This window comes from Lepisma saccharinum, unplaced genomic scaffold (assembly GCF_977018435.1).
Source record: "Lepisma saccharinum unplaced genomic scaffold, izLepSacc3.1 HAP1_SCAFFOLD_930, whole genome shotgun sequence".
Lineage (NCBI taxonomy): Eukaryota > Metazoa > Arthropoda > Insecta > Zygentoma > Lepismatidae > Lepisma > Lepisma saccharinum.
In genome coordinates, this window is record NW_028143584.1 from 24,148 (window position 1) to 48,784 (window position 24,637).

Here is a 24,637-nt window from a genome sequence, read left to right on the forward strand (position 1 = left end):
CAAACTAACAAAATCGTATTCTATTCTGGATACTTCGTGACATAACTCTTTTCCTTTACTTCAGCTGCATCTACAGATTCTGTTGACATTTTCGGCTGATTCATGTGGCAAAATTTATGTATGGAACGAGGATTTCTAAATAGGATAAGCCACTCATTAGCAATTGAATAATTCTGTAGCTTTTTCCATACATAACTGGTTTATTAAAATTTATTCACTGCAGTATTGTAGTGATTATTGTGATTCCTTATTAGTAAAATAAATATAAAGTTGATATTTCGCATACCATATTGATATTTGAAGATAAGAAGTATATAAAATGAAATAAAAAAAGGGACACTTCTGGAATTTTAATGCAGAGCTAATTAAAACTATATTATACTCTCTAGGTTTATGGCTTCAGCAACAGAAGCCTTCCATCTGTCCCTATTCGGGGCAAGATCAATCCAATCTTTTCGATCCTTGCCGATTTCTTTTAGGTCCATCTCAACGTTATCCCTCCATCCTCGTCTTGGCCTTCCTACTGGTCTCTTACCATCAGGTTTCCCAACAAGAATCCTGTAAACTATTTTTTTCCTCTGCCATTCGTGTCACATGGCCTGCCCATCTAAGTCTTCTTGATTAAATTATTCTAATAATAATAATTAAAAAGTCAAAATAATGTGTTGCCGATGGAAGTAACCCTAAGATGATGATTTTATTTGTTTAATAAGAGATTATTTTAACCATACCCAGGCCGGGATTTATATACGTATGTGGAGGCCCGGAGCTGCAGTCCTCAAGTTCGACCTAAATTCTGATCTAATCTTGATCATACCCTGCATAATTTTGAGCCTCCTAAGCCTACTAACTGCTTTTAATCATGGAAGTATTCATTTGATCACAGTTTTTGTTTCAATAGCTCTAGTATTTACTTTCACTTTCTAATGACAAAATTGGCTTTTCATGGGTTGATATGTGAATATTTCTAGCATAGATAATATTCACAAGTAAAATATATATGTTATGAACACCAGAATACACTTATTTATCGAATTATTCATATATCTCCAAGTATATGTACTTATTGAATTTGATTGGGTGGGCAATCGGGTGGGCACAGGAATTTTTGGGTGGGCGCTTGCCCACCCGTGCCCACCCCTGGCGCCGTCCATGCATGTAGGCCTATATGGTATATTAATAGTTTGTTAGTTTTTAATGGTTTGATAGAAAAAAAATCTTAAGTTTTGGGCCCCTCCGAACTGATGAACCTAGCTACGTCCCTGCGAGTATGCCTTCGATTTTTTATCGTCGTGAGAACAAGAAAAGTGCCGTTTTTTGTGATTTCCAAACGACCTTTCCTCTTTGAAATTCTATAAATAAAGAAAAACTTGTGGTCCTATCTCGTGATTAAATTTAAATACCACTTGTCATTCCGGGAGATAACAAAGTTTTTACGGGAGACCGGGCGGTGAGTTCGATTCTGCTGGGAGGGTTGGCAAGCGTGTGTGTGCATAAATTACTGCGTGTTTGTTTCTCAACTTCATTTTCATCTCTTCCTCACTATCGTCGCAATCAGTAAAATACATAGAAAAAGTTACAGCTCTGCTAAAGTTAAATTACAATTGAGTTAAAAATTATTGAACTCGGATGTCAGTCAACAAGTGTTCTTGAATCATTGGATTTTTCTGGTTGGGTACTTGTCAAGGGTCCTCTCGTTTCGACCTCTTGGAATTCAGGGTCACTGCGTGCCAACGAACATGCTGAAGCAACTGTCCACACGCTCCTATGCCACCGCCACCTCAAGATGGTCGGATATTGCCCTCATTCGTCTGATTGTAGACTTCGTGTTTATAACACTAGAGGGAATCATAAGCGCATCTCTCCGTACGGTGTCGATGGTCGACTGTTGATGCCACATCAGCAACACGTTGCGCTGCTCATCCTCACATCGAGAAAGTGAGGTGTGAGAAACTCACGATTAGAAAAGAATCCGGCGTTCCTTTAATTCTACATGCAGTTAGGATATACACATTGTTTATAAAGAAAAATCAAACTGTTTTAGACATTCCGCTCTGCTAAAGGAAAAGGAAGAAGTGTCTGAAAGTCACGTGACAAACCTTTTCTGCACACCACTGCATGGCACCAGCATGAGCGCTACACCGCAGGCTTCTCGTCGAGGAATAGTAAAACAAGTAAGTTGTTGTTACATTCCTTGCCGATATAGTTTTGAGTCCTTTTTTATAATATTCTAATGGATCACTGGCAAAATTGGCCTTTTTTAGTGGTGGAGAAATTTTTGCTTTAGATGCTATACCATATGCAGAAAGCAGCATGGTGAACCAAATGATTATGGTTTTTACGAAACATATGTTTGCGGTGAATCAAGTTATTTATGTTGTTACGTTAGAAAATTCACAGAGAAGGCATTCGAAGTATAGTAACATGATTTGTGTAGTTACCTAGCTATAAAGTGTCGTAAAAGTGTAGGCGCTAGATGGGTATCCAAATCTGACCCTCTTTTTACTTTTATATGTACCTCACAGAAAAATTACTGTTATGTAAATAGGAATAATTGGAATTGTAGCAGACAGCACTGAAAAAAAGCAATTTGGAATTACTTTTTTTTACACGACATATGTTTAGTTGGCTTCAAGGTATATTTGTTATTTAGTTAATTTATGTGTAGGACAGAATTATTTCTGTTTGAATTAGTTTTTGGTATTTTTTTTTTCACCAGGACGAAAGTGAACTTCTGTAACTGCAGTAGAACTAGAGTAGAATTTCAGTACTGAGAACTAGTTATGATTTTTGTTAGTGAATTAGATGTCAGATAATTTGGAAGTTTTCACACCATATTTACGTTGTATTGGAATGAAGTGCACTGGAAAATGTTCAAATTATTGTTACTTCAATATTTTTTTTGTGAAAACCCGCAGGATGTTGTTTTTCAACATAGTGCGATGTGTTTGTTAACACTTTTTCTAGTGGCAACCTTGCCATATTTCCCCAGTACATTTGGCAGCCATCATATTTTTTTGTGTAGGATAATCGTTTTGTTTAATTTTTGAACACCCTATGTGTATACATAAATAACGAATGTATTGTATTTTGATAATTTTCTACTTCTGTTGGTTGATTACAATGAGGATGAACTGTTGAAGTAGATGGAGACGACAAGATAAATCTGTGCCTTATCCAGTCTTTGAAACTAGGATCTCAGACTTTGCCATAGGTCGGTACAGTGGTTTATCTACATGTATATACATACAATATATGTATTTATTTTTTTGTAAAAGCTACTCTTGCTCTAGTTTTACCATTTCACTTTCTTAAATATGAACGAACACCCTTCTCAGATGGCAAATTCTGAATAAATCCCTGGATTCGCACAAATTTATTTTGTAGGGTGGAGGCACTAGTTATGGCCATCTTAAGGAAAATGTACAATAGTATAAAACTTTTAACATGATAATAATTTTACTGATGGCTTACAAAAATTATGATCACTGGTACAGAGTCTGGGCATGAGTTTACAATACCGGACCACTCTCCAATTTCTATAAAATTTCTCCTACTTACTAATTTTGGCGTCCTGTTGACGTATCTGTAGTTCATATTTGACGGTCACTTGTTAAGATTGTACATTTACGTGTAGAACTTGTAAAATAACCTTGCAATTTACCACGGTGATTGTCCATACACAGCAATTTGGAACCATCTTTCTTTCCCAATTTGTTAATGGTCTTCCTTTACGCGCAACAATCTTGCTGACTTCAGACGATGAATGCCTAAGAGGTTAGGTTAGGTTTCATTAGCATAAATACAAGGAAAAATTAATATTTTAGCCGCCAATTATTACATGCAGATTTGTGATTAGGAGTTCACAATTAGTGAGTAGGCGAAATTTCATAGAAATTGGAGAGTGGTCCGGTATTGTAAACTCGTTCCCAGAGTCTGTACATTATGACTAAGCATTAACAAATACAAACAAGTTAGTCAGAAAAAAGTTTTAAAAATATTAACCAAACGTGACACTATTCTTCAGTTATGGCTACCCATTTTCCCCACTTATGGCCACCTTGTCAATGAACAAATAATGAAGTAAAAGAGACAAATGAATCACAATATGTTAAAAGAAAATATAACAGTTTTCAATGGGTATGATTTGAGATGACCGGACCCCTCTCAGATTTTCTTTGTATTTGACATAAAATTTGTCGGAAACGTCTAGAAATTGCGAACATAGTTAAAATTTTGTGTCGTGGTAGTATCAGGATCTAGAAATTGCAAATAATTGCGAACCCATGGCGCTAGCCACACAAACCATTGGCGTGTTGTTAGGTTAGTTTCGGTTAGGTTAGGCAAACATAGTTAAAATTTGGTGTTGTGGTAGTATCAGGAATATATATATTTCCTTATGAAACAAAAAAATTCACGAAAATAGACTGTTTCCATTCCGAAAACTAATGCCTTATTTTCACTTATTTTGCAATTTCTAGACGTTTCCGACAAATTTTAACTTCAGATTCGTGATTAGGAGGCCTCAATTAGTGATTATGCCAAATATGAAGAAAATCGGAGAGGGGTTTGGTCATCTCAAGTCGTTCCTTTCAATGGATGAGCATAGTGTAAATGTAGTTTAACAACATAAATTAACATTTCCAGACTTCTCAGGTCACTCCGTAGTAAACAAAACAACAAAATGCCAGTTCCAAAAATATAAATAATAATAAAGTTTTCACACATTAGATAGTAGCTTCATATCACAAGGAAATTATGTCTAATGCAAGCTCACTAGCAATAATGTTATACAGAAAATTACTTTTTTTTCCAGTGTGATAACAGGACCAGGAAATTTTGTTATCAAGTGTCGCCCCTTTTGCATTAGGATAGAATCCGGCAGTTTTCCCATAATATCATTCACATTTATTGTTAACATATCATTTTCTATATAATCAAAGCAATCGTTTTCTGCAGTGGCCATAATCAAAGAATCTTTACAAACCTGCATCTAGTAATGGCCATGTGATCTACACATACTGTTTTGTGGTTATTTCTATTTCAGGATATAAATACTGCAATTCTAACATTTAAACTTACCTCTGAACAAATTATATGTTCCTGATATATATAACAACTGTGGAAGACATTATTGTAGCTCTCTTTTCTTACGAAAATGCATAAGAAATCTACTGTAACAAGCAGCTTCTTCCTTACAACAAGCTTACTTCCTACAGGAAGTACAAAGAGGAAACATGGATATCCAATTGGAAATCTTATTTTACACTGATTATGTAAGCTGTTCTCTGATTGGCTTTAGATCACCTGGTAGCTACCAATTAAATATGAACAGTAAAGTGGCCATAAGTGGGGTAGTGGTCAAAACTAATGCCTCCACGCTACTTGTGGCCTAATATGAATATAAGTTCACTCGCGTATCTCTTAATATTGTTTATTGGCCATTTTATTATTTTGTACGTACCGTTTTCGTCTCAAGTTCCTTTTGTTTTATTGTGATTTAATCATGCTATGAATGTTATTTTAACATGCTTCGATTTACTTCTGTTAACACATACTGCGGAGTTTTAGCAATTTCTTAAGATTTTGTTCTATATATGGTTTCGAAGTTAGGTTAGGCACTCCAGGTTTGGTTCTCTTAGCATTAAAATAAAGTCCCTAAATGCATTCTACTACAGTTCCGATTTAATTCTACATTAATTCCCACTAGTCTACAATACTTAGTTGCTTGTCAATGGAAAATACATTATCCATGGGAAGCACGCATGCTTGAATAAGGCCATTTTTAAGTTGTTTTTTTTTTTTTCAACATAAAATAACTTTTTCGAAATCCAAACAGTGCTCATTACCTTAAGGAATGTTAAAATTTTGCCAATGATTGCCAAAATTCTACGATAATTAGTCTTCCTTCTAGGAAAGTTTTAAAAGAATTTTAAAACAATCTGAATCATTACCCTGTTTTCATCTAATCTTGTACGAGGCGTATGTTTTAAGTAAGTACCGTTTTGATATGTACAAAAAAACAAGTAAAGTTTTGTAACAATTTTATTGTTACATGAAAGACCACACTTTTATCTACTTTTCCACATAATTGCCACCAGTATTAAGGCACTTATCGTATCGAACAACAAGCTTTAGTATTCAGTCGTCATAGAAGTTTGCTGCTTGAGTTGACAGTCACTGCAACACGGCTGTTTTGAGGCTGACCTCCGAAATGCTTCTTCAGTTGCAGAAACACGTGCTAGTCACTGGGCGCTAGATCGGGGCTGTATGGAGGATGATCAAATTATTCCCAGCCAAATGATGTGATGAGATCTTGAGTTCGATTGGCTGCATGTGGACTGGCATTGTCATGCAGCAAAATGATCCCTTTACTCAGCATGCCACACCTTTTGTTTTGAATGGCACGGCGCAGTTTTTTTAAAGTCTCACAATATGTTTCGGAATTTATTGTGTTACCACGAGGCAAGAAACCAACAAGCAACACCCCCTTCCTGTCCCAAAACACAGTACACATGATTTTCCGGACTGAAATTGTCTTCTTAAACTTCGCTTTCTTGGGCGATGTTGAATGCCTCCATTCCATGGATTGTTGTTTTGTTTCGGGTGTAACGTAGGCCACCCATGTTTCATCGCCTTTGACATGCGTCACCTTCAGCTTCATAATGCACAAGAAAAGTCAAGGTGCTACCTAAATGTTTGCGCCTCAGTTAACATTTTTGGTACCCATCGTGAGCACAATTTTAGATAGTTTAAGCGTTCAGTAACAATTTTGTAGATAACACTTCTTGAAACTTCAGGGAACTCCTCTGATAACGAAGAAATTGTGAAGCATCTGTTCTCTTTCACTTTTTCGTCGACTTTCTGCACCAAATCGACTGATCACTGAGGGTCGCGCACTCCGTTCCTCGTCATGAACATCCTTTCGGCCATCTTTGAAAGCTCTTACCCATTTGCGTACCATTCCATCATTCATAATATTTTGTCCGTACACTTCATAAATCTGACGGTGAATTTCAACTGCTTTCACGCCTTTAGCACTAAGAAAACTAATAACAGCGCGTATTTCACAGTCGGCGTGATTCTCAATCAGAGGAGCCATTTTTAAATACGCAAAAGCAAATGTATACACGATCGATTGTTGCCGCAATGGCGTCTGTGGCTTGCCAGCAGTGCGCGTGCACGGGACACCGACCGCAGCGCTGCAGCGGCGGAATTTCAAAACTGTACTTACTTTAAAAATACGCCTTGTATATTGAATGCCAAGTGAGACCCATGTGCTGATGTGCTCCTTGATGGAGATAACGAATTTCATGTGAAGTCAAAAATGAATCTTGCAAAAGCAACATTTTGGATGTCCAATAGATACAAATGCACAGTGTGAGTTGAGTCTCATCACTTTTGGTTTCTGGATTTCTGTGCTGCAAGCCAAGTCAGCTTTTCCATGCTGTTCTACAATTAAGTTGTGCAAAAATATAGTTTCCACATAGCTTCAATTCTGACACAATTTTTCTCCTGCAATCAAACAGTTAATGCGCAATTCATAAAAATGGTACATATATTAATGAATATACAGAATAAAAAATGATCTGGGTATAGAAACTTATATGTTCATTTTGTGAAGAAAGAAATTACTATTGGAAATTAATTTGTTAGTTTTGCAACACGTGAAAAAATTATTTTCTAAGGAAAAAGCTTAAAATAGTAAAAAAAAAGATGGAATTCAAATGATTCCTGGCTTGTATGAAAAACTTCAAATAGTAAATTTTTTTTACAAGTAAATGTTACTATTTGAAAAGCATCCTGGCAGAAGTTGGTCCTAAGAGGAGTTTCTAGAGGACTAACTTAGTGTACAGGACTAATAAAATGGTTTCAGAGACTTTCGGGATGGACAGTACAGAACAATGATAATAAGAATTGCTTAATAATTTTGCTTCATGCATGTGAAACTGCTGTTCATACAAGAAAAGGGTGATAGTGAAGATGATATTGGGTGAAATGATGTTGGATGACAAGAATGAAGAGATATTTACAGGTAAAGAGGTTATTAAAAAGGAAATCATATGACAACTTTAAGAACTCGGATTCTGCCCAAGTGCAGTGAATCCCTGCGTAAGCATGTTAACTGTTCCACTTCTGAAGTGGGAACTGAAAGTTCTTGATGGAAAACCTGGTGTGTGTATGGATGTTCTTTGGGTTTGTCCCTTCATCAATTTAATCTAATGTTACGCATTCCCTTCATTGTAAGGTCATCTTTTTCCAGACACTTTTAATGGTTTGCTTGTTTTGTGAATCTTCGAAAATTTGCATTGTCTATCCTACTTATATGCAACAATATGTTGTGGATTTACAGTTGTTACTGACTCATTTCTCCTCTCAGATAACATACTAGAGCAGCGCTTCTCAAACTTTTCTCTTATTGTACCCTTTAGTGCCCTAAATGTCGAATGTGTCCTGACCAAAGGTTTTCTCTGAGGGTTTGGAGAATTTTTTTTTTGGCTGCCTGATAGGTGGGACATTTTTGATGTTTGGGAGGTGTGTATCTGCAATAGAACAAAAAGGTATTCGGGCTGTATGTGGAAAGTTGGTAAACAGATAAACATTAGAATCCTATGTTTATTATTTTATTGGATGTTCCTATGTTAGCAGTCTTTACAATTAGTTACAAAAATGAAAATGTGAAACACATGGATTATAACACATATATAAAAAACTTTTAATTTTCATATATTTTTCCAGAGTTACTAAAAAAGTAAAGAACAAAAATAAGTTTGTAAACAAACTGTCAAGCACAATTTTGGAGTTTTTTATTGTATATCCTCAAGAGTTTCTGGTGAGAAGGATGTCCCTGAATAGCCTGACAGTTTCTTGATGTCTGGTTATGCACTTGAAACTTTCAAGCGGAGATTCAGCTCCAAATTTAGTCTTATTATAGATAAGCAGCTAAAATCCATTTTTGGCATGTGCGTACAGTTTTTAATCAAGCTGCCAAAGGAGGAGTAGGAAACAGTGACAGGCAGGGCACACTGCATTGTCTTTTACCTTCTATTTTAACCTCTAGCCACATGATGTGGTGAAAGCTTGAGTAAAAACAGTAAGTAACAGTTGGGCTGAAAAGTTCGTAGGCTGACTCATAGATGGCGTTACTAGAATTAAATCCATGTGATTTTTACTTAGTACTAACCTTCAAAAGATACGTGTATAAATTTCACAGCTGCCAGATAATTAGTTCGCGAGATATAGCATTGTGAGTGAAGCAGCTTTTGTTATTGTGAAAAAATGGATAAAAAAGAATTTTGTGTGTTAATAAAGCATTGCTTTTTGGCGAAAAAGAATACTGTTGAAGCCAAGGCTTGGCTTGATAAACATTATTCGGACTCTGCACCAGGAAAATCAACCGTTGAGAAGTGGTTTGCTAAATTTAAACGAGCCGAAATGAGCATCGAAGACGATGCACGCAGTGGATGCCCCAAAGAGGCTGTTACCGACGAAAACATCAAAAAAGTCCACAAAATAGTTTTAAATGATCGTAAAGTGAAGTTGATCGAGATAGCTGAGATTATTACATAGCGTTGTTGGAGCGTTTAAAGGATGAAATCACGAAAAAACGGCCCCATTTGAAGAAGAAAAAAGTGCTGTTTCATCAAGACAATGCACCGTGTCACAAATCAATGAAAACGATGGCAAAATTATATGAATTTGACTACGAATTGCTTCCCCATCCACCATATTCTCCAGATCTGGCCCCCAGTGACTTTTTCCTGTTTGCAGACCTTAAAAGAATGCTCGCTGGAAAGAAATTTAGCACTGATGAAGAGGTAATCGCCGAAACTGAGGCCTATTTTGAGGCTAAAGAGAAATCGTACTATAAAAATGGCATCGAAAAATTGTATGACCGCTATAATCGTTATATCGCCCTCAAAGGCAACTATATTGAATAATAAAATCGAATTTTGTCAAAAAAATATTTTTTACTATGTTAGCCTACGAACTTTTCAGCCCAACTGTTATATGCCAAAACTGGACTTCGGCTACTTAGTGAGAATGAAAAGAATTGCCCTCTTTTAAATACGTCAACAAGTTCAACATTCTTTATCTGGATATCCTTTACATCTACAGGGTGGTCCATATGTCTTGTTACCCCCATAATTTTACATAACTTTATAATAATACAATATAATATAATGAAGTGTAAGGTAGCCATTCTTTCCATATGTCGTGTGACACCAACAATTTTACATAATTTTATATTATGATAACAATATAACAATTTGTAAGACGTGTGGATTCAGCGTCAACCAGGATGTTGTTCACGCTTCCAAAAGGTCAGTATGACCACCATTATTTTCGTGTCACAAAATGACACGGCGCCATGACTTGTGTGAGATTTTACGAAGCAAATTTTTCGTGATTGTTGTCTGAAAGGCTGCCCTAATAGCGTCCTTTAATTGTTCTGTTGTTTGGTATCGTTGTTGTGATACCTTTTCCTTAATAATGCCCCAGAGGGCATTGTCACAAGACGAGAGATCAGGGCTTCTGGGAGGTCAATCCAGAGGCGCCGTATGATTTACCGATCCGCATCCTATCCACCTATTGGGAAACACTTCACTTAAATATTCCCTGACAGCGATGGCATAATGGGGCGGTGCTCCATCCTGTTGAAACCAGGAACGTCCCAAGAGATTCATTCTGTGGAGCTCAAAAAATGCCCGCAACATGGCAAGATAGGAGTGTTGATTGACTACGCCATTGAAGAAATAGGGACCTATCAAGTGTTTAGCGGACATAGCGACCCAGAGCATCACATGCGGGGGGGGTTGTTTTCCAGCTCTTCGTAATAATGCGGATTTTCCTTGGACCAGAAATACACATTCCTTGCATGTGCACTTCGATATATTGCGCGTTCATCGGAGAAGAAAAGGTCAGCCGTGTCGGAAATACCTCCAACGTTCTTCCACATGCTGCATGTCGTCTACGCATGTCATCATCACTGAGCTCGTTGACGCTTGCTGGTTTAAAGGATTTCAATCCAAGATCCTTCTTCATGTATCGTAACATTGTTGTTTTCGGGATTCCAAGCTCAGCAGACCGTTTGCGGAGTGACTTCTGTGGAGACCGAAGCACAGATGCCTCCACTCCTGCACATGTGTTCAGTCTTTTGGTTGGTGCACCAGGCCTCAGTTTGTCTTTGATACATCCCAACATAAACAGTTTCTTTTCCCAACGCAGTATTGTCACTTTTGGTGGTGCATTTTTTTGGAATCATCTTGTGAAATATCGTCGCACATCCTCCATGGTCTTGCCGGTATGTGGACGTTCATGGACCCAAACACTGACAACAAGGCACTCTTCTACATTGTAGGAGCTTGTGTCAGTCATCTCTGCAAAAGAAACACTGAATTAGAGATAACAAGATATTGATTCAGGGGGGTAACAAGACATATGGACCACCCTGTATTGTTCCCAAAGTGTGCACCATGGCTGGCTTACAGGGGCCCAGCAAAATGTTCTAATTTTTTCACTGAAATTCAGTCAATTGTATGATTGTTCCAAATATGTGCTTATTTAGTACATTTTACACACAAAATGTTTCTCAATTTAAAATATAGCAATCTAACCACATTCACAGAGCATTGCAAGTGTTAGATAGGCCTACATTCTAACTTGGGCATTGTGGAAAAATCTTGAAACAGTCTGGGTGCCATGAAATGTAAAAGTTCGGGAACCTCTTGTCAGTGTTGTACAGTGACATCCACCACCACTGCCATCTCTGCAGAATACCATCAATTATTTGTTTGCACTAATTAAAATGTTTTTCCGTACTTAGATATATGACTAACTAACTAATTCTCTAGCCTTCTAAAACCTGAAGGTTAATGGCTGCAGCAACACAGGCCTTCCATCTGTCCCTATCCTGCTTACTGGTTTTTTACCATCAGGTTTCCTAACAAGAATCATGTAAACTCTTCTTTCCTCCCCCATTTGTGCTATGTGGCCTGCCCACCTCAATTTTCTTGATTTAATCATTCTAATAATATCTGGACATGAATACAAATGATGTACTTCTAAATTATGTAACTTTCTCCACTCATGTGCCTCCTCATCCCTTTTAGGCCCAAATATTTTCCTAAGGATCTTATTTTCAAATACTCTCAATTTATGTTCCTCTTTCAATGTAAGGGACCAAGTTTCGCATCCATATTATACTGCAGGCAAAATTACTATTTTGTATATTTTAACTTTTAGTTTCTTAAATATGAAACGAGAAGACAAAAATCTATGAAGAGAAAAGTAATATGCATTTCCTGAATTAAGCCTACTTTTTATTTCCTCTTGAATATCATTTTCATTTGTTAGTATTACTCCTAAGTACTTGAATTTGAAAACTAGTTCAAACAAATTATCAATAATTAGATTTTGATTATTACGTAACACTTGGTTTTGGCCTGTAAGCATATATTTAGTTTTCACTTTGCTAACTTCCAAACCTATCTCTTTAGCTGCTTTGAAATTGTTTTTAGCATTATTCTTAATTGTATTTACATCATCCCCCAGCTGAGTCACATCGTTTAATTTTAGTCTTTTGTTAGTTTCTTTGGCTAGAGTCTAGTTTACGTCCTTCTTGCCCACTCCTTCTTACCCGTTTACATCTTTCTTGCGCACTCCTTCTTGCCCGCTGACAAAACCGTGCTAGCAGACAGTAGGCGCTCCGGCATCCGTAGAGTAAGTAAGTTTTTCTTTTTACACTTTCTGTCACTAACCATTCACGGGAACGAGGTATGCCTACGAGGTTAGGTTAGGCCTGTTAGGTTCCATTAGCACTCATTTCACCCCTAAATATGTGCTTCATCATCGAAAAATGTCCTCAGTACGTTCAATCAGGAGAACATCGGTTTTTCTCGATTTTCTCCTCCAGGAAACTTTTCCTCGCCTTGGGATTTACTTTGTTGAATTCCTTATAAAATAACCTTTCCAACGATATGACACGTATTCTTTAGGAAAAGGACGTAAACTAGACTCTTACCGTTTCTTTTATCTTCCTAACAACGTATTCTAAGGTAAAATTAAAGAGCAATGGAGATAATGCATCTCCTTGTTTTAACCCATCATGAATTGTAAATTTGTCAGACATACTAACACCCACACAAATTTTACTTTGTTTCACTGTGTATACTTTTATCATATTAACAAGCTTCTTAGGTATTCCAAAGTAGACTAATATATTATATAATTTCTTCTTTTGACTGAATCATATGCTTTTTTGAAATCAATGAATAGCTGATGGACATTTTGATTATATTCCCATTTTTTCTGAAGTGTCTAATGTGAAAAATTTGATCTGCAGTTGATTTGTTATGTTTAAGTCCACATTGATAATCACCTATAATTTCATTAGCATGTGGGGTCAGTCTTGCTAAAATAATGTTAGATAATAGTTTATATGTTGTTGAGAGTAGAGAAATTCCATGGTAATTATTGCATTTCATTTTATCACATTTTTTAAACACAGGAACAATTATGGATTCTTTCCACTGTTGAGGGATTTCTTCTTTATTCCATATTAAACAAATTAATTTATGAATTTGACATATTAACGAATTCCCACCATATGTAATGAACTCCGCTGGTATTAAATCAATGTCAAGTGCTTTGTTATTCTTTAGCCTTTTAATATCATCTTTAACTTCAGTCAAGTTAGGTTCTGGAACTAAAGGTTGTGCTGTGTGTACTTCATTTACTTCTGATTTATCTCATACATGAACATTTAAAAGGTCATTAAAGTAGTTCTTCCGGCTTGGATCGGCCAAAAAAATTGCTGTTTTTATCTTTTATTAAGTTTACTTTAGGTTGCCACCCCTTTCTAAATTCATTTACACCTTTATATAAATCTGATACTTTTATTTTTACTGTTTGTTTCAATTTCGTTAATTTTGCTTTTCATGTAATTCTTTTTTTACTTCTAAACGTGCAGTTATCTTCTCGCTTTAGTCTATTATAATTGCTTAAATTTGTATCATCAGAGTTATTTAACCACCTAAGTCTAGCCTGATTTTCTATTTCTATTAGGTTATGACATTCATTATCAAACCATGTCTTACTTTTACTTGGTTTATGGTATGCAATACTTTCTTTAGCTGCTGATTCTATTGCATTACCTATGTGCTCCCAATTCTTATTTACATCTGTTTCATTTAAATATACAGGGTGTCATTTTAATGGCACCCACGGACCACAGATTCGTATAGAGGACATCAAAACAAACAACTTTTCTCAGTAACATTTTTCTCGTTGGTGCGTCGATTAGACGCTACAGCTGTTCAAAAAAGACCGTTTTGCCGCCTGGATGCTGGCAACCCAACACAACATTTGATCGTATCTGTGACGTCATTTCCTGCTGTGAAACAGCGCACGGCAGGATTGCAAGGAACACACACATTTTGTAAAAATTGACAAACTACCAACCACATTATTAGCTGTAAAACGAAGCGAGAAACGCATCCAGAAGACCAAACATCATAGCCTACCAGCCAGAAGATCAGCAGTCATCTCAGGGGAAGGGGGAAGTGAACCAACGATATGAGAAATGATAAAAAAAAAGTATTCAAAATGAAGTGTCAATATCGAATTTTGTCTCAGCCTACATGTCAAATATCAACAACAATAAATTTTATTGGACTTAACAGCTTACATGTGGCTGTTTACGCCCAGCAACATGTCAAATATTTGCAAAGTTCCTTGCAAGGTTGATATCTGCAGGTTTGTGTCCAGATGCCTTGTGGTACTTTTGTGCTGATAACGGAAGTATCCGAGGTTCACGTTGTTACATTACGGCTAAAACACGGACAACCACAGTAACAACGTAATGATGAATCAGTAACGAATATACTGCCCTGTTTACAGTTGCAAACTATTACATGTGTGTCCGGTGCATAGATAAACACAGTCGTCGGATAGTTTGTATTACAACTATTTATATCCCTGTATTTTCAACCATTTTTGCCACTTGCCTCATAATGCCCTGAATATACATTATATTATGTGTTGCTTACCTTTGGAATTTTTAGTTCTTTCATTTCTATTTTGTCATCTGTTCAGTGTGTCACAGACAACTAGTATCAGAAGGACGAAGTGGATAGACTAAATTGTAGATGCCAACTTGGTAACTAGATTTGAAAATATTTGACATGCAAGCTGAGACAAAATTCGATATGACCACTTCCACTTGAATTCTATTTTCTTTCTACCATTTTTCGTATCGTTTGTTTACTTCCTGTTAGGTTACAGAACATGTTTTCTCGTTTTGTTTTACGGTACATAATGTGACTGATTGTAGCTATGTCATTTTTCACAGAATATGTGTGTTCCTGGCAACCCTGTAACACATCGCTTCAGGACGGGAAATGACGTCACAAATGCTATCAAATGTTGTGTTGGGTTGGCAGCATTCAGGTGGCAAAACAGGCTTTTTTGAACGACTGTAGAGCCGAAACGACGCTCCGAGAAAAATGTTACTGAGAAAATGGGTTTGTTTTGATGTCCTCTATACGTTTCCGTGCTCCGTGGGCGCCATTAAAATGACACCCTGTATATGAGGGTGGATCAAATGAAAATGTAACTAGGGTCACTTTGAACAAGGTTTATTTGAAATGTAATCTTCAAAGTTACACAAGCACTTGTACCACTGTTTCGCCAAGGGGTGAATACACTACTCATTGAACTCCTTTGGTGGAGATCGGAACCAGTTGCAAACATTGTCTGAGAGGAAGCGCCGACCCTTCAATGCCTTTTCAATGGACCAATGACATGAAAGTTGTCACATACCCACGTCCAGCCCCTTTGGACACCACAGGTATCGTTACCTTCTTGTATCAGACTTAATTTTTTTAAGGCTAAGGTAACACCTAGCCCTTTGCCAGCGATACAGGTTGGAATCTTTCGGTCTAATCCTCGAACGGCTTGTTTCTATTTATTGGTTAAGCTGCTGTCGCTGCTTTCTTGATCACAATTCTTTGTATTGATATCACCAGCTTTATGTGACATGTCTATTCCAAGACGTAGCTTTGCATAAGATTTCTTGAAGTTGCTGTTGCCTGCAAAAAGATCAAAATGCTTGTTAGCGGTGAGAAAATGGTACCAGAGTGAAAACCACTGGTCGCCTTATTACAGACACTGCTGGTTACTATCAGTCGAAAGGTCCTAGTTGGGTTTAGGTCAATAACTCGTCCCCCTTCCAGGTTTTCGAAGTGATCCTCGATCAACTAAGTCGTCGTCCAATGGATTAAAATCCTGACTTGGAGGGACTTGGGAGTACATACGAGTGAAAACCACATACGTCTCCCTATTTGTATCAAATTTTCTCGCTTTTATAGCGGACGTTTGTTGATTGCATTGCTAAGAGACTTCAAGCTGTTTGAGGTAACCAAGGGGAGAATTTAGATTTTATCCTTTCTGGCTATCCATAATTTATAAGTAATATATTAAGATTATTCTTTAATTTTTATCAATCCGTTTAACTTATATATAACTGTTTGCGTGGATTATCCGGTCGTCTTTTTCCATCAGAGCATCCGTGATTATGACATGAGATTGACCAGGTTGCTGATCATCCTTCACAGATTCCTGTCACTCTGCTGCACTTCGCGAACTCCAACTCCTTCTGCCACTAAAAAAAATGACACTACCAGTTGCTCTTCTTTGCTGGCAAACATTCTTCTGCTGCAGGTGAAGCACTGACTGACTGCCTGTGTGCCTACTCAGATGATACTGCTGCCCAACCGCCTACAAATATCACGTGCTCATGCGTGACTAGGGAGAGTCCATTATGTAGTAGGGGTTTCCTTCCTTACCTCCTGCTCTACCTCTACACAGGGGTGTCGCAACACACACACATAAATATAACCCAATAAATCCACTGTTCTGTTTTAATTTGATCCACCCTAATACATAATTTCATTTTGTGCAGAGCATGTCAAATGAGTAGTTATTTATTCTTTTTCTTCCATAGGTCCTTTCAGGGGACTCTGTTGTCATCAGGGAGCAACCAAGGGGGGGTCCACCACCTGAACGAACCGTCAGCTTGTCAAATATTATTGCTCCCAAGCTAGGAAGACGTGCTACAGCAACGTAAGTAGTCATTGATTTCTGTAGTTTTTATGAGGAATGCAAGGTTCTCTGTGAAACTTTTTTTTATGAATAAGTTTAAAAACCTATTTTGAACTGTCATATTGGGATTGTAACTTTTTAAATTTTTCAACTTACTAGAACCTAAGTTTGTGATGTCGTCATTCCATCCTAGAGTATTACAATTTTTCCATTTGTGAAAAAAAAACAGGGTTGCTATGCGACTGGAAAACGGGGAATTGTCGGAAATTTCAGGAAATTTTGCAGATTGTCTGGAATTTACATGCATTTTGGAGTCTGCAAGAGAACCAGTTACAAAATGAACAAGTGGTTCATTTCCACTTCCCAATTCGGTACTTGTGATTCCACTTCCCCCTAAAGATTCAGTTCAGAAACTTGTTTTTCTAGTCTGTTACGTACAAAATTATGGTTCCTTTGCATTTTGATTCTACATTTATTCACTCTCGGATCTAGGTTCTTGGATTCGTTATGACCATCCGTTCATTTTGCGACTCGTTCTTGTGAACCTGTTCCAAGACCAGAATTTGGAGAGGCGTGAGATTTTTCCTTTGAGAACAAGCTACTCAAGACGAAACCTGCCGTACCAGCCATCCTCAGAATTTCTTGCGGATAAAATGTTGCTTCAACTTTGTGTTTAGTGAGAATTTCCTTTCTTCAAGAACGCACCCATTTGGATCCGATTCTATTTTGATACGTGAAGCGGAGCAGGTTGGTTTTCGGACAGTTCATTGGTTTTGGATATGCAATAACTGTATACTTCTTGAACCAAAGTGAATGTAATATTTTTTGCCTCGAAGAGCAGAATTTCACATAACTGGCTGTGGTTGACATCACACTGGACGGGTGCGGAGTAAAAACAATAGCACTCACTACTTCATTCCCCCCATAAAGGAAATTTGTTCTGTGAATTTGAGTCCTTCCTTTGTGAACCATTCAGAAGCAACCTGATCAACTAGTTCATTTGCTCGTTGAAAATATTTCATTTGCATATCTTCCAGATTGTTCCTTATGTTGCACTAAATAAAACAGGTAGGTAATACATTTAATTATAATTTTTATACTAGTGTTTAGATAGAATATCAAAGTGAAAGTTGTAGTCCAGTTTTAGTGATTGATAACTTAAGTAGGTTGACAATATGATCATAATTATCAGAAAGAGGAAAAGTTATTGTCTATGATTTCATAGATCTTGGGCTTATTGTCATTCACATTTTAGTTAAAGAAAATAAATAATGTTAGACAGAAGAAAATTCTTTCTTTCTTTATTTCTTAGTTACCTGTTGATTTTGCATAATACTAAGTACATGAATAGTGCAGATATAATATACCGGGTGAGTTTTTTAGCTTGACACAATGAAATATATCAAAGTATGCATCTGATCAAAAAATACTTCTGAATGAAATTTGTTTGTCACGAAGGGGCTCATCCAATGATGCCAAACTCCACCTCCCACCCCACCTGCGAGTGGAGCGAGGGACAACTGTAAAATCTCAAATGGGAACCCCCATTTTGTATTGCAGATTCGCATTCTCCAGCCAAAAATACGTAGGTTTTGTCTTAAACTTGTTTGTGGATTTGTGATAGATGGCGCTGTAATCGCAAAAATAAAATATTGCGGAAATGGTAAAAAACGCACTTTTAATCGTGACATGAGGCATGTTAAATTTCTATAAGAAACTGCATTTAGCATAACCCAGGAACGATGTGGACGTAGCAGTATTTTGTTCCCATCGGGGTGCTTTTTTAAGGTGAGTCCCCTCGCCTCTCACCATCGGAGTGCTTGTTTTAGGCGAGTCCCCTCACCTCTCACCATCTGGGTGCTTGTTTTTAATAATCATTTTACAATAAGTGCTCGAAAATGTCACCACCCACTTCGATACACTGATTTATCGGCACTTGGAATGATTGGACACAACTGAGAATCGTGTCCGGTGTAATCTTTCGACATGCATTGGTGATTCGCTCAATCATGTTCTCACGCGTTGTTGGCAGTTCATTATAAACTCCACTCTTCATGTAGCCCCACAAACAAAAGTCAGGTGAAGTAAGATCTGGCGATCTTGCAGGCCAAGACACTGGACCACCTCTTCCAATCCACCGACAGTTGTATACAGGATCTAATACTTCCCCTGCTTCAACGGAATAATGTGCTGGACAACAGTCATGTTGAAACCACATTGTTTGTCACACGTCTAAGGGAAGGTCTGCAAGTAATACTGGAAGTTCGTTCTGCAAGAAGTTTCGATATTTCTCACCATTTAAGTTCCCATCGATAAAATATGGACCAATAAGTTTATCGCCAATAATTCCACACCAAACATTTACATTCCAATGGTGCTGATGTTCAACTTGGTGTAACAAATGCGGGTTTTCAACACTCCAATAATGCATGTTGTGTTGATTAATTGTACCGTGGTTTGTAAAATCGACTCGTCAGAGAACAAAACTCGAGTAAAGAAATTGGGGTCTCCTTGTATTTGCTGAAGCACCCATTGACAGAATGTCACCAGGTTCTGAAAATCATCGCCATAAAGTTGTTAATGCAACGAAACATGAAAGGGATGATATTTTCTACGCTTCAGTATTTGGCACACAGTAGTCTGCGATATTCCCGATTCATGACTTATTTGTCGAGTACTAACGTGGGGGTTATGAGCCACTGCAGCTAATACTGCAATTTCTCCAGCAATTGTTCTTCGGCGATTCCTTTTTTTTTTGGTTGTACAGTTCCCTCGGTGGAGAACTGTTGAACAACTCTGCAAAAAGAAGCATGCGATCGCACCCGGTCTGGAAAACGTTGAGCATAAAGAATCACAGCATCAGTCTGGAAAACGTTGAGCATAAAGAATCACAGCATCATTGATATTCCTGCCATGTTCTCCATAAATGTACACTGTTTTAATTTTCTCTTGCACCGTTATAGCCTGCATTATAACCACTAATGGAGTCAAAAAAAAAACAACTCCTCTTCTTCAGGCTTCGTGGCAGATTATGCCGTGTCTGGTTGACTAGGAAACACGGTCAAATGGTCTTTAGTATAAAACATGTGGTCTTGAAACATGCTCGGCAATCTGTTCGAAACGTTGTTAACCACTTATAAAACTGTAAAACGTTGAAGATTTCAAAGAGTAGTGGAAACCTATTGGCTCTATGCCACCCTTGTAGGTATGGCTAGTATTTAACCTCAATTGTGACATATTTTGATGATTTTTTTATGGATTTTATTGCGTTCGACGATGTTCTAGCCCTATTTTTTGCTCAATGTTATTTTTGGAGCCTCACATTTGTAGGTATGCCATGATCTTACGTGATATAACTTAACCTATTCACTTTTTTACAGCCTTTTACGGGTTCAAATAACCTACAAAGTGTAAAAATGGTTGTTTCTATGTTATCCTTGTAGGTCAGCCTAGTATTTAACCTCAGTTGTGACATATTTTGATGATTTTGATGTATTTTTGGTTGATTTTATAGCATTTGACGATGTTCTAGCCCTATTTTTTGCTCAATCTTATTTTGGGGCCTTATTTTTGTAGGTGGGGCCCTCAACGTAAATGCCTATGATGTATTCGGGGGCCTTATTTTTTTTTGTAGGTGGGGGCCCTCAGCGTAAACGGCTACGATGTATTTTTTATGATGTTGTATGTTGTGGCCTTTTTCTAATGGGTTCAATGCACCCCCACCACTTTTGGAGGGGCCACAGTGGGGGGCTCGCAGTGTTGCCAACCTACTCCACAAAAATTTCACCATATGATATTTCACAGGCGAAGCTAACCTACAAATAGGAGTTGGCACTACTCAGTATTGCCATAAATTTCTATAGTATAGTGATTTTTTTTCATGTGTGAAGAATGTTTGGATCTAAGGTCAGTGTAAGGTCTTGTATCTAAAACTGTTCAGTTACTCTTTCATTCTTGACATCATACACAAAGTTTTCTTTGCACTAAGAATAATGCTGCATAGAGTATCGGCAGGCAAGGCGTCATGGAACTCGCACACAATTTTGATGTTGGTACGATCGTTAACAACCACCTGCTTTCTCTTTGATGTGTTAATGACGAACATGGGTCTGCATGCTATGAACTCATTGGGGTTGTAGTACACGTCCACATTGCCGGAGGTCACTCTCTTGAGGTCACCGTAAAATTGGATGGGTACTTGGGGATTCTTTGTCTGCTTTGTACTTGAGAGCGTAGTTAGTTTCGTATTCCACTACGGGCATGCGCAGCTCCATGGACTGGATGATGCACTTGGCAGGATCAGGTAATGTGTTGGGAAGTGCTGAACCGTCTGCACTTAAGGTGCTGTAACGCATCAGCGCATCGTTGTCGTTGGCGCTTCTGCGAAAAGTGACGTGCAAACCGCCCTTCCACATAATCTCTGTGTAGTCTGAGAAGAAGCCAGGAAGCAGGCGCATGGGAAACAGTACTGTGTGACTTTGAGTTTTGATTTTTGTACCTGCTTCAAATCCCCCTGCCTGGTAGTATGCTGCATCGGTCTTGGAGAGTTTCAATGTTCCCACAGCTGTAGAGGTAATCCCGGGGTAGTCAACCCTATCGATGATGGTGCCATGCTTTCTAACTTCCACCTGCGAGAACAGGTACGGCACAAAATTATCTACAAGTCTTAAATTTGCATTGGCAATCAATGCTTCGCCGTTGTCTCTTCACAACATCAAACTTGGTATACAAATCAGCTCTGTGAGGGTGAATGAACCCATCCCCGACGTCCACGTCGTATTCTATCTCTCGATTCGCTTCATTGAGGTTGGCAAACGTGCGACGAATGGGTAGGAAGGACTGCAACTCGTAACTTTCGATTTGCTCCATAATGGTTATTTATTATATATTAATCGCCACGACGGCAGTGGTCGTGGCTCCTGCAAAATCCACCTTTCCCTTCTCGTTGGTAATTGCCAATTCTATGTTGTCTATGCGATTACGAGATACAGGAAAGTATATCGGTGGGCAGGGTGTGTAGATAATTGGCTCCATGAACTCAGAGTTTGGTTTGAACGTAGCGATAATACCTGTCTGCTTGTGACTCCCTGGGATGCTGTCCGAGGATTTGGTGATCATACCTTCTGCCACATTGCATTGTATGTTCAGAGTCTCGATGGCTAGAAATTTAGGAATGTTAGCACCGATGTGCTTGATGCCAGGTTTGAGCTTTGTGTTGCTCTCGAATCCCAAAAGCTCTCCGATGGTACCCAGGTCTACGGTTTCCATGGCAGACACCAGTTCCATCCTGTGAGTTACAGAATTTTGCGACAGCAGTACACTTCTTGGCAATTGAGCCTGCAAGGTAGACATATTGTACTGGCCAGGGGTGATGCTGATTTTTTCGCTGCCAATTTTGATGGTATTGTTGTGTACCATCACATTAGGTATCAGGTACATGCTGTAGAATGCACGAAGAGCAATAGATTTAGGATAGATGATATCGTCATGCAATGCAAGTTTCAGAAGCGAAGTCTTGCTTGTGAGATGGAATACTCCCATAGTGCTTCAGGTGCCACAATGCTTTCTGGATATCCTCGATGGTTGGGTTCTTTAATTGCGAGAGGAAGACAAGCATGGAAACGCAGAGATGGCCACAGTTCACATCGCTGAAACCCTGGATGCGTTCGTCATTGTAGTAGAGGTTGACAACACTGAGATACTTTACCAACCCAGCAGGTAGAATGCCTCCGAATGAATCTAAAACAAATGCTTTGTTGTTGGCTTTGAGGTAGGATATCCAATGTGTACCTGGATTTTCGTAACTGTCTAAAGTAAGAATCACGAACTATCTGACCTTCTGTAAACAACCGTCTCACTTCGAGTAACGTATCACTCTGCACCAGCTGTTCGTGAATGGTGCGGCCATCGTATGCTGCTCACTCGCAACCTTTAATTTTACGTAACATGGAAAAACGTATTCTTATTTTAACTGATAATCTACACATTGAAGTATAATAAATTTTCTACAAGTGATTAAATACGTGTTCTTGTTCAAGAATGAACATATTTTTCTATGCCAAAAGTTCAATTTATCTGACTCTGGGTTAACAGATCCCCCTTCCCCCCTCCTCTCGCAGTATGACAGCTTCAAAGTTATACAAGAGAGAGAGAGAGAGAGAGAGAGAGATTCGTTTCAGTATACCTTTGTTGTCGTTGAAAATGAAGTTGGCAAGCTTGGTGCTAATCATGTGCATGATGCCCACCTTCTCGTTGTGGAAGTTGCGATTGCCTGCATTATCTTCGCCTGCGATAAGCAGCAATCGATCTACAAGCTTTCTTACATTGTCTACCCAAACAAACTCCTTAGGGAAGGTGTTGTAGAGTTTGACACCACTGCCAGTCTTGAGCTGGGTCCATATTGGCTTGATGAGGTTCCTGTACTTTTCTCCTCTGCTAGATTTCACGCAATTCTGTGTTGCATCATTGTTTTAATACAGTGCATCCGTCATGATCAAAATTTCTGTGTAACTTTGATAATCCTCGTCTGTATAATCTTTAGGTTGCTTCTTAGTGATAAGTTCCCACAGTCCCACCTGCTCCAGCTGTTCTTCTCGCCCAAATTAACTTTTACATCGTCGCCCTCGAACGTGACTTTTGACTTTCCAATCTTCCAAACCACACCCTCGTTATGTTCCATGGTCGGGTACAATCTGAAAACCTCGTCTTTTTCGAATTTCCCGGTGCTTAGGTAATCCCTTGCCAACGGATCCAGCTCGACTAGCTTGTCCGAAGAGGTACTGCCTAGGGCCTGACGTCTCGGAGGTGGTGCAAGTACGAATGGAGTAGTGTGAATGCTGGATATCGGTGTGGGTATGGTATAATTTCAAGCAGTAAGTGGCACAAGCTCGTTGATTAACTCTTTGTTTTGCTCAGTGACATATTTGATTTCTTTACCAAGTCCACTGATGGCATCGATGATAGGTTGGTCCAGACTCTTTTTCTCTTCGTAAATTCCACGATTGTCGGATTTCCAACCCTTAAACCATTTTGCCAGATAGCTGCAGCTTCAGGTTGTCGTCTGCAAGTTTGCGTTTCATTTTTTTTTTTTTTGGTAGTTATTTATAATAGGTCAAGACGTTTCTTGTAACGTTGCAACGTTTAGAAAATTATTAATTTTGTTTCTGTATTTTCCGTTATTGGGTTTCCTCGTCATGTCTATTCTGACAAATCCGAAATCATCTTGGTTCCAGCAAGAAGAGCAAAATTTGGAAAACTGATTGATGTTTATGTCCCCACCTACATAATCATCGTAAGCGTGTTTTAAATTGGTGTAGTCTTGACGAAACAAACAAATAATATTAGCATTGTCTCGGAGTAGCTGCTTGGGGATTTTGGAAAAAGTCTGAGCAAGGTAAGAAGCAGTCCATTCCTCTGTGCCGACCCTGAGTAAAAAAATTTCGAATTTCGTTCTGGTTCTCCAGGATCACTTCGTCAAAAAACCACCACCGAATTTTCAAGACAGGAGTCTAGTGTTATCACTTCAGAAGCAAAT

The 24,637-nt window shown here is 38.3% G+C and overlaps 1 protein-coding gene across 1 annotated transcript in view; it reads left to right on the forward strand.

Annotated features, from left to right (window-relative positions):
• Window positions 1–1,841: 1,841 nt before the first annotated feature.
• The window catches only part of LOC145983432 (staphylococcal nuclease domain-containing protein 1-like), a 38,974-nt gene continuing 16,178 nt past the window's right edge, over window positions 1,842–24,637 (forward strand). The window contains exons 1-2 of the mRNA XM_083116542.1: window positions 1,842–2,174; window positions 17,006–17,124. Of these exons, the coding sequence (XP_082972668.1) occupies window positions 2,130–2,174; window positions 17,006–17,124 (164 nt within the window). The 5' untranslated portion in view covers window positions 1,842–2,129. The remainder of the gene's footprint in view (window positions 2,175–17,005; window positions 17,125–24,637) is intronic.